At 38.3% G+C, this 11,254-nt stretch overlaps 1 protein-coding gene across 1 annotated transcript; it reads left to right on the top strand.

Annotated features, from left to right (window-relative positions):
- Positions 1 to 523: 523 nt before the first annotated feature.
- LOC124274421 (snRNA-activating protein complex subunit 1-like) lies at positions 524 to 10,239 on the top strand. Its single transcript, XM_046709791.1, has 8 exons — positions 524 to 600; positions 1,961 to 2,083; positions 2,923 to 3,044; positions 3,834 to 3,882; positions 5,053 to 5,133; positions 6,429 to 6,597; positions 8,241 to 8,369; positions 9,693 to 10,239. The coding sequence occupies exons 2-8, from the start codon at positions 2,039 to 2,041 to the stop codon at positions 10,202 to 10,204; spliced, it is 1,107 nt and encodes a 368-aa protein (XP_046565747.1). The 5' UTR covers positions 524 to 600; positions 1,961 to 2,038; the 3' UTR covers positions 10,205 to 10,239.
- The last annotated feature ends 1,015 nt before the right edge of the window (positions 10,240 to 11,254 follow it).

Genomic DNA, 11,254 nt, shown 5'->3' with positions numbered 1-11,254 from the left:
TCTGTACGGCCTCTACTTCACGCAGCCTTGTGTTCCTAAAATACCGGTAAGTAGTCCTGTTACAGTTCCCACCACTGCAATCCCTGCAACCTATCATCAATGGTGTGTCGGTGGTAAACTGTAAAACAGAAACAACAGGCACACTAAGCTGAGAGGTAAATATTACCAGGAATAAAAATTATTTAAACGCAAGTATATCTAAGATTTGGAAATGCATAAAGGTTCCAACAGACTCTCTTCCTTTAATCATCCCTTAGTCATACATTGCTTGCTGTATTTGTGTGCCTTGTAAAACTCTGTACACTTCAACTCTATCTAACCATAACATGTCCACAAGCGGGTATTTCTTCCTCAAACATCAATTTGGGTTCAAGACATTTGATGTTATTTTAGTCAATGAGAATTTTGTGTAAACTTGATAAAATCACAATTTAAAGTGAAGTTGTTCCTCTGTTACAGATAATGCAGGACAAATCAAGTCTGGAATGAGATTATGGATTTCCAGAAGTGCACACACCCCAGAAGCATTACGATGTGGAATATGTGTTTCAGAAACTCTTTAGGGAGCATGCCTTTCTATTTGTTGCAACACCAAAAGAGGTAGGTACAACTGTGTCCACCTACCCATGAATATCTGGGTTAGAATTGGTCTTCAGCAACCCATGCTTGTCATAGGACCCATGAGTGAGTGAGTTTGGTTTTACGCCGCTTTTAGCAACATTCCAGCAATATCACGGCAGGGGACAGCAGAAATGAGCTTCACACATTGTACCCATGTGGGGAATCGAACCTGGGTCTTCGGCGTGACGAGCGAACGCTTTAACCATCAGGCTACCCCACCGCCACAATAAGACCCATGAAGAACCAGGTTAGAATTGGTATTAGCAGGTGTCATAAGAGGTGACTGAAGAGTTCAGGTGATCAGGCTCGCTGACTTGGTTGACACATGTCAGTTGTCATCATATCCCATTTGTGATGCTCGTGCTGTTGATCACTGGATTGCCTTGTCAAGACTTGAACATTTACAGACTGCTGGCATACAGCTGGAACATTGCTGAGTGCAGCGTTAAACAACAAGCAAACAGACGAACCAGTGTCCACCAGACAATCCAGTGATTCAGATCTTGAGGATTGATTTAAGCAGTTGTGTTACAATGACTTACATCAACCAAGTCAATGAGCCTGATCAGCTGATCCTGTCCCAACCAAGATCTTCATGTGGGACAAACTGGTTAATAGTAATTACTATCCATACACCCAGTGGAATGGAACATGAAAAAGTTTATAGACATTAAGCATTTAGAGTATTTTGTATCCTATCTGGACTGAAGTACAGCACTATGTATCCATGTACTGAAGCATGATAATGTGTATCATGACAGCCCTAATCCTCATTATATGCCTTAAAACTGGAACTTTTTCCATTTCCAAGAACTTTACATATTTAAGATAACTAGTTTGAGTATGGTGAGTATTTTTAATGACCACTGTTTATGTTGGATGCTAAGACACAAATAAAACAATGTGTGAAAGGCTGGCCAAGGCATTTAAGGCACCACAAATCTTTTCACAGAGTTGCATCCCTTTAGTATGCCAGAAAGCTATGAACTGGGTTTGAATTTCGATTCTCCACAATAATGTTTCCAGCTTTCTAGGTCAGCACCATATTTGTGCATGTGGGTTCAGCAAAAGCGGTAAACATCTGAGACAGGTTTCCTTCATGCATGAAACTCACATACTGTGATATAACTGGAATACTGTCCCAAGCAGCATTAAACCCATCTCTCTCTCACACACACACACACCATTAGGAGCTGGATGGAGACTGCAGACATAAACCAGTGAAATGATAAAGTTTTTATCACGATGCACTGTCTGGGGGAAAATGGAAAGCTTTTGGTCTTGAAGAGGACCTTTAAAGCTGACTGATGCAAACGCTGATATTGTGCTTGTTTTGCAGGTGTACATCAAATCGAAAGACAAAACCCAGGCGGACAAAGGAGGCGACGCTGACAGCCTGACGAGAGACAGTTTGAGAATGGAGGATTCTGTGTCCACTGTGTTTACACCTGATATTCTACAGGTCGGTGAACAGTTTAATATACAAGACAAATGCTTTTACACAAAAGGGTGGTTTGTGAAATACAGAGCAGACTTGCCATCTAGTTCAGAGATAAAATATAGTAACTCAAGATTCTGTAATTCTGTAAAAACATTAAGCTAATACAAGATTTTTAAAGAAAAAAGTGAAGATTATGATCTTATTTAGATTTTTAGGATGCTTTTGGCAAAATCTAATCATGATATGATCAATTCTAGCTAAAGATTGAAAGAATCGTTATTTGTATTTGTTGATGAAGGTTATCATGGTGCTGTATATATGGTTATAGTGTGGTTCCTAATGATAGATGTAGAAACTGGGTGAATATAATCATGTTGATTATAGTTTTTTCACATTTGTGTAGCAGGGTAAGGGGTGGTATGTGAATGAATGAATGAACCTGTGAATGAACTTTATTTCTTTTCCACATTAGTAGATTTGAAATTAGCAGAACCATAAACCAAGTATTATGAAAACAAACAAAACAAATATACAGTCTGCAACTTAGCCAGTATTCTGAAAACACATTAGTAAATTTCTTTCCACTTTAGTAAATTTTAGAATTAGCAGAACCATAAGTAAAATAATATGAAAACAAAAATGTTAAAATCAATCTACAACCAAGCTACTATTCTGAATGCAGAGTCAAGTAAATTTTCAGTTGGCCTCATAAGCTCAGCTAATATAAGTCTATATAAAATCTACTGCTAAGCGCCGTGTCTGGGTTGGTAGACTCCAAACATTTTGGCATAGGCTGTCATATATTTAGATTTCATGTTTTTTTGTACTGTATCTAGATAGCTTGTAATGTGTTTCCATAGCAACTGCGAGCCATCCATATGCAGTACCAGCAGATCAAGTTAGGGATCGCAGGACCGAACGCCCTTCGACCCGACCGATCCCTGGATGTTGTTGAAGATGAAATCATGCACAGTATTGATAAGTAAGTGAAATAGTCAGTGATACAGGATGAGTATTCTGCAGCTCAGTCTCGATAAAGTGTGTTTTTTAACATATCCATCGCTGATAATAAAGAAATTGTCAAACCAGATTTTAGTTTTGAGACAAAGAGACTTCTGGCTTTTTCTAACCTTTTCAGAAACATTTAGTAACAAAGCTATTTCACTTAACTGAAGTTGGGGAGATTCATCAAACCCTTTAACCTTGAACATGTCAAGTCCTTGTGCCCATAATTATACCTTCGTATTTTGCATAGGGGATTCCAACAGATACTTCAAAGGCTTATGATCTGTTCTGATCGTAAACTGGGCATTATGGAGGTAATGATCCAGGTTTTGTAGGGCATAAGGTATGGCAAATGCTTCCTTCTCAATGGTGGACCAGCTCGTTTGTGTATCTGTAAAAATTCAGTGACCAGCGATAAGAATTTTCTGCGGATCCGCAGAATTCTGTGAATTTCATAAGGCCAATGGTCATTTTTGTGATCATCTAAATCCGTTGAGAAATTTTAGGGGGGATGAAGTTGCTGTGTTCATGATATTGTCATTTCTGAGCCAGTTTTAAAGGTCTAAAATGCCTAAATATCAGCAGCTTCGTGTCTCCCCACCGAACTTCATTCTCATCCCTGAGTGACCACCTTGACTATTTGTTTAATCATTCATTGCAGCATATCTTTAGTTTGTGATCAAACTGCAAATGGCTTTGTAAAATGTCTCCTAAGTCGATGCCTGTATTGCATGTCATCAGTGTTGATTTTTAAGTTCACTTTCAGCCGTCTGGTGCAACACAATCAAAGACTTGAGAAGATCCGAAGTGCACAGGTATGTCAAGGCAGCTCATGGTGTATACATGTAAACTACATATTTCACTCATACAGGTAGCCCATATGTCTCTGGCATTGTCACAGAGTTGTCTCCCTTACAGAGCTACAGATCACTTTTGGGGTCATTGAGTTACTATATGTACTTGCTTGTGTATCCTAATTTTCCTTTGAGTAACCAAATAAATTGTACCCACCTCACTCAAACTCAATTGGGTATTTTCCCATTTTCCATTAATTGTAGAAATATAACAAAGTTTAAATGTTATTAGTATTAGATCTGTAATATGAGAAACGAAAAGCAAGACTTCAAGTTGCCAAGTTCATGTGTTGAAATAGAACCTCTGAATATACCTCAGTTGTTGTATCTATGCGCCGGTACGCAAGCTGTGATTTGACAGTTTTGTCCATAAGCATGTAAGATCAAATTTATTGAGTATTTACAAAAATTCAAGCTACTTGTACGCAATCGACTTAATAAGAATTGAGTTTTCACATAAATATTTGCTTAATTTACACAGATACGCAGCTTATCTGTACCTCTGCCTTTGTACATGCCCAGATTGTGGTCCTAGTCTTGACAGCATGGTACATCTATTTCTCAATTTGGTTAAAGGCACAATGTCACACATTTTCGACAATATTTTGGCATATATTATATATATATTGGGGCATATGCACTCACTTTAGCTTCCTATTGATGCAATAACAGACCAATTATCCCTTACGACTTGCCTGAAATTGATAATTGAAACTTTGAGGCGAGGAGCTTCCAATTAGGGAACACATGCTGTAAACAATTGCTGTACATCAAAAACTGTGGACATGAAGATATCCATAAAGATAATTCTATGAGGTTCGCTTGAAATAATGTTTGGATCGTAGAGAGCTCGAGAGTTGCATTAAAACTTTCAAACTTTTTGATCTCATATTGTAGTCTAAATATTTATTTTTGGAATAAATTATATGGTAGCTTCCCTGAGTACTGAAAGTTAGTATTATTGAGAGAAATGCACTATTTCTTTTTAGAGAAGTGTGGTGTGAAATAGTGCCTGAAACATCAGTGGCTTTTTGCACATAATTTTTCACTTTTGCCCACTCCCCAATTCTCTTTTCTTATTGACATGCTTTAGTTTACATCCGAGATCTGTAGATAATGTTCCCTTCACAGCGAGGAAGACAATGGAAACTAAGACAAGAGGAACTTGACTCAGATGAAGGGGAATCCTCGGATATTGACAATCCAGATTGTGTAAGTTGAAGAAGCAACATTAGTAAGACACTCTAGCTGTATAAACCTGGAGGCTCTACAAATGTTTAGTTAATATATATATTTTTTTTGCTTATTTAGTACATCAAAAGGTGCCACACGTGTGGTTTGCCTTTGTAAAAATAAGAGTGCCAATACCTTTTGGGGATTCAGTTAAACTAAAAATGTCAGAAAACTTATGTCATTTCAGTTTCTTGTTAATAAATCAGTAAAGATCATGTTATCATTTAGACATTTAAACCTTTTTAAACCTTTTAAACCTTCAGCTGAATTTGACAATATTCCTCCTTGACAATGGTACAAGAATCTGTATCAAAATGTTGCACTCACAGCAGGGATTTACAGGATGCGAATTTCTGTATCCTATACTCATAAAAATTGACAATGGACACAACAAAATTTATAAGCACATCCACAGGGACGCAGAAAAAGTCCAAATACTTTTTGAAAAAATTCCAATCAAGTAACAATAAGTTATCAAAGAGTTTGCTACTAGCTGGGTTATGGTATGATTTGTAATTCAATTACTGTAACAAATAATGTCATGATCATGATACACAATACAATAGCAGCATGAATAATATTTATGTGTATGGGACCCCCATTTTGTTGTCCGGGACCCATGAAAATCAAGAGTATGAGTCCTAGGGACCCTCAAAACCAGTCACCCGTGAAGGTCCAGGTTAGAATGTGCCTTCAGTAACCCATGCTTGTTGTAAGAGGCGACTAACGGGATCGGGTGGTCAGACTCGCTGACTTGGTTGACATATGTCATCGATTCCCCATTGCACAGATCGATGCTCATGCTGTTGATCACTGGATTGTCTGGTCCAGGCTCGATTTTTTACAGACCACCGCCATATAGCTGGAATATTGCTGAGTGCGGCGTAAAACTAAAGTCACTCACTCACTCAAAAACAGGACTCAAGGTAAATCCCTCTCACAGATTATTATTATCCATAAAGTTTGTCTATATTGAACCAGTAAGTGTGAGTGAGGGAGTGAGTTTTGTTTTACGCCATTTTTAGCAATATTACAGCAATATCACAGTAGGGGACACAAGAAATGGGCTTCACACATTGTACCCATGTGAGGAATCAAACCGGTGTTCAGTGTGACGAGCGAACACTTTGACCACTAGGCCACCCAACAGCCCAATAAGCAGTTTGGTAAGGGGCCAGCATAGCTAATGTTGTTTGTCTGATGGGACACACCCCCTTGTTTAAATTCCATAGTGTTCCCCCTCCAACTAACTCACATCTCTTTCACTCACACAGATACCAGTTCCCAAGTCTGGTCAGGCGAGGGTCAAGGCTCAGGCGTACGCCCAGCAGGCACAACAATCTAAGGCTAGGCGCCACAGAACCGTCATCACGCTGGACGCCTCAGAATCTTCCCCTGAGAAGCCCATCAGGAAGGGGCAGGGGAAAAACAAAAGCGATAAAGGTTTGCTGTCAAATTCATTGGTTCAAAAGTGCATGTAGTACTGACAAGAGATTATAATCAGAGGCCCAGATAAGCTGCGTATCCGGGTAAAATACGCATAGAATTACGCATTGAAAAATAATTGTTGCGTATCAATTACGCACTTAAAATACGCAAAAAGTTTAGAACAAATGCGAACGGAATATATTTGTAGAAATCGCTTGCATAATGAAAAAGGCAACGATTGCTATCAATTTGTACTGTTAGTATAGGAAAAGTGTTGTACTGTCAGTACAGGATGAGTGATTTTTTATGAAATAATTTCCATTATATTTAAGTTGGTTTTGATTAGGCATGACATAAGGCAGAACATACCTGCTTAGTAAACTTACTCAATGACATAATACTCAGGTGAGTAAAGTGACTGAAATACGCACATATTTGAAAGCAGTGGGTAACGGGAAATGAAATACCCACTCAACATTCATAATACCCACTTCAAAAAAATACAGTGGGTACAGTACCCACATGAGCTTAATCTTATCTGTATAATTATGCATTATATTATATAGCCATTCCTTTATGATAAATACAGAGAGTCCAACCCATATGATTTTAACATATTCGTTACGAAAAAAACAACACAAAATACGCGACTACGATAGCAGTAAAAATGTACAATTTAAAAATAAAATACATTAAATTTAATTATAAAAATGCATACGTACCATACACAATAAATTTCAACATTTTATTCAGTATCAAGCTATATGTCGATACTTACTACTGATTTTGGTGAGTACAATGTTAATAACAAGTTGTTAGAATAGCTACATATTCTTTGGAAAAGTTCATACTAATTTTGGCAAAAAAATACTAAATGTGCATCGTTTTTTGGCCAAAATACTAATTGGACTGAATTAGGGTTGGCATCTCTGTAAATAGACTAGACCAATGTTTCCACAGCTTTTTGGGAAGTCTCTTGTGTGGAAACTCTCATGCACACACAAATGTAATTTCACTGGGCTGTTATTTTTAGCACAGAGTCCTTCAAACTGGAAAAAAAATCTGTGGTAGCCGATGCATCCTGGGTTATTTACCATGATAGAAAGATACAGGATGAAGCGTGTTCATAAGGTTTAGAGGGAAGTTTTCTTCTTTCGTTGCTGAAACAAATGATTTGTATTCACTTAACAAGATTACAAAAGAAAATTATCTTTATAAATTGTATCTAAATATTCCATCGCCTTATCTGTGTCCATGTTCAGTTGGTAATTGACAATTAATTTTAAATGTACAATGCATGTATTTAATTCATAACTTGATGAGATGAAAGGTATTAGTGACTAAACATCAGAGTGAAATAGAGGATTTGCATGCAAGGATCAGCATATCCTGGCATACCAAAGGGAGACAACTCTTTAGCTAGAAGGACACTAAGATGTCTGTACCTTCCATGTATTGTGTATTTGAAAGAACTACAGACAAACAGTTTAGAGACGAGCCATTTCTACAACTGTAACTACAAATGAAGCATACATTATTACGTCCACATTGTGTTTCTTCCCTTCTGCATGATAATGTGCCCACATAATGTTCCTTGAAATATGTTGCAGTCTAGTTTTAACCCAACATGATGTCATGGTTGCCTCAATCATTTACAGGTGATGAGGATGTGGATGTATTTGAAGCACAACTGACGTCTCCCACTGAGGAGTCCAGCGACCAGCTTCTGTCTCCAGTGGAATACCTCAGTATGCCGACACTAGACATGGAGGTCATACACACATCAGGTACTAAGACTGACCATGGAGGCAGGTTCACAATCATTGTTACTGGTTGATTCGTATTTGTACCCCTGAGAAGTATATGTATCAGGGATTTACATGGAGTCCCGAATTTGAGGGTCCCTGGGACTCATACTCTTAATTTTCAGGGGTCCTGGACAACAAAATGGGGGTCCCAGACACTTAAATATTATCATTAATACTGTTACTGTATTGTGTATCATGATCATCACATTGTTACAGTAATTAAATTGCAAATGATACCATAACCCAGCTAATAGCAAACTCAGTGATAACTTATTGTCACTTGATTGGAATTTTTACAAAATGTATTCAGACCTTTTCTGAGTCTCTGTGGATGCGCTAATAAATTTTGTTGCGTCCATTGTCAATTTTATGCGTATAGGACGCAGGAATTCGCGTCCTGTAAATCCCTGATGTATCCTCCAACAGTGTGCGTTCCCTTACATCCTCCTCACAGCAAATTGAGATTGCTGTGTGGCTTTATGTAATAATCACTCATGTTACATGCAGGAAAGTCTATTCATCTTAAATTCATCAGATTGCTTGTCGAGTTGTTTAAGGAGTAAGAAAAGTCTTGCAATATTATTGTATATAAGAATTATTATTAAATATATGCAATTATGAACATATTCTGAATCTCTCTCAGACAACAGCATTTGAAATTCCTTGTATTAAGTTTCAAATTGAATACTGTACCTTAAGTGCTCACCTAAAATTACATTTGTTTTATTGAAACACCTTGTAGTGAGTGAGTGAGTTTAGTTTTACGCTGCACTCAGCAATATTCCAGCTATATGGCGGCGGTCTGTAAATAATCGGATCTGGACCAGAAAATCCAGAGATCAACAACATGAACATTGATCTACGTAATTGGGATACGATGACGTGTCAACCCAGTCAGCGAGTCTGACCACCCGATCCCGTTAGTCGCTTCTTATGACAAGCATGGTTACTGAAGATCAATTCTAACCTGGATCTTCACGGGGGAAACACCTTGTAAGGTGTATGGAGTATGAGTATGGTTTTATGCTACTTTTAGCAATATTCGAGCAATATCACGGCGGGGAAACCAGAAATAAGATTACACATTGTACCCATGTGGGGAATCAAACCCGGGTCTTCGGCATGACGAGTGAACGCTTTAACCACAAGGCTACCCAACAGTGCTCATGTTATCACTCACTGGTCACGTCAAGAACTGACTATTTATAGACTACATTCGTATTGCTGAAAATTATCTGAATGCAGCTGTAAACAACAAACATAACTTTGATGTAATGCTCAAACCTTTCCTTATGTCACCAGGGCCAACAACCGAGAGTGATCTTACTCAAATCAAAGATGGACTGTCAAAATGTAGTCCTTCAGAAAAAGGTCCATCAACATCCAAAACGAGCTCAAAGACAAGCACTGGTTCTTTGGAAGCAGAAACAGATTCTTCAATATCAGGAACCACTACTTCAAAACTTTCCAAGAAGCCACTCAAGAAGGCCAAGAAAACTCCAACAAAAAGTGCCTTTTCAGAATCACATGATACGTCTCCAGCAAAGGCAAAGGTGACTCCTAAGGCTAAATCAGGTAAGCTGAAGGGTACGCCGAAAGGCAAGCCAAAGGGTATGCCGAAGGGCAAGCCAAAGGGTAAGGGAGGATTAGCAGCACAGCAGAAGATCCAGGAGGTGAAGAAGAGGAGGCATCAGTCCGGGGCAGGAGAAGAAGCTGATGGAGCACCTGCTCTGAAAGTTGAAAAGACAACACCTTCCAAGAAAAGTCCTAAGAAGGAATTGCTTTCACCGAAGATTGTTTATAAACCTTTGTAATGTGTTAGATATGGAAATAAACTTGTTGAAATTTCTTTCTTTGTTCTATTGAATGGAAGCAATCTTCTTAATACCAATGAAGCTAGGATACGGTTTCGCCCATCACAAAATATTTTGTTGTGATTTTCTTTGGAGGGCATTTCAGGCAATACATGAATCACTTCAAGGAAAGGATTCTGAACTACAGGTTGGTCATTCATCTGAGACGACGAAATTAGCTGTGCAGTGCTATGCTAGTTGGCACCACAAATATGGCAAACCTCTAAGACTTGTATCACTTTTTTCCTCATCCAGCTGAGATGCAGTGATATAACTCAGGGGCGGATCCAGAGGGGGAGGGGGACCCCCCTTCTCCCCCGAAAAAAATTTCCCTGAGGAGCATTTTCCTCTAACCTTTGGACTTCATGATTTATGTGGACCTCCCCATTCTCCAAGATCCTGGATCCGCCCCTGTATCTGGACTGCTGTTCAAAGGCATTTGAGCATGGAGGAAACCTGATTTCAGTTCTTGGTGATAATTGCATTAGGTTAGTCAGCACTATTGCTGTGCATGTTCACTAAAGTGGTTGAAAGACTATGTCCTTTGTACAAAAAGACCATAGCACTAAGACTGGCGTAAGTCCAGGCCCCAGTTTCTCGAAACATACTTAAGTTTTTACTCAAATTTCAAACTGCGTTTAACAATTTGAAACAGCTGAATGTTTAACAAGACTGCATTTTTTAAATTAAAAAATCCCAAACAACTTAAGTAATCTATCCACCTAACCCAAATTGTCTACTAAGTTTCAGTTTAATATTGATTTCAGTTTATTCTGGGAAATGAATTTTTCCTGTGTTTTCTCAAATTTGAGTAAAAACTTTGACTTAAGTCAAAACTCAGACTTAAGTATGTTTTTCGAGAAATCGGGGCCAGTTTAAGTTGTTTACAACGTAACTAGCTGTTGTTGCCCTGCCTCAAGCTCGACATTAAAGGGATAAAACAAGGACAAGTAGGTGTACTGTGTATGATGGGATGTCCTTCCTTATCAGAAGCTATTAAAATTAACTAAA

This window comes from Haliotis rubra, unplaced genomic scaffold (genome assembly GCF_003918875.1).
Source record: "Haliotis rubra isolate DU_JTF1 unplaced genomic scaffold, ASM391887v1 Scf1902, whole genome shotgun sequence".
Taxonomy (NCBI): domain Eukaryota; kingdom Metazoa; phylum Mollusca; class Gastropoda; order Lepetellida; family Haliotidae; genus Haliotis; species Haliotis rubra.
Note: the sequence above shows the minus strand (reverse complement) of the source record. Positions and strands in the feature narration are given on the sequence as shown.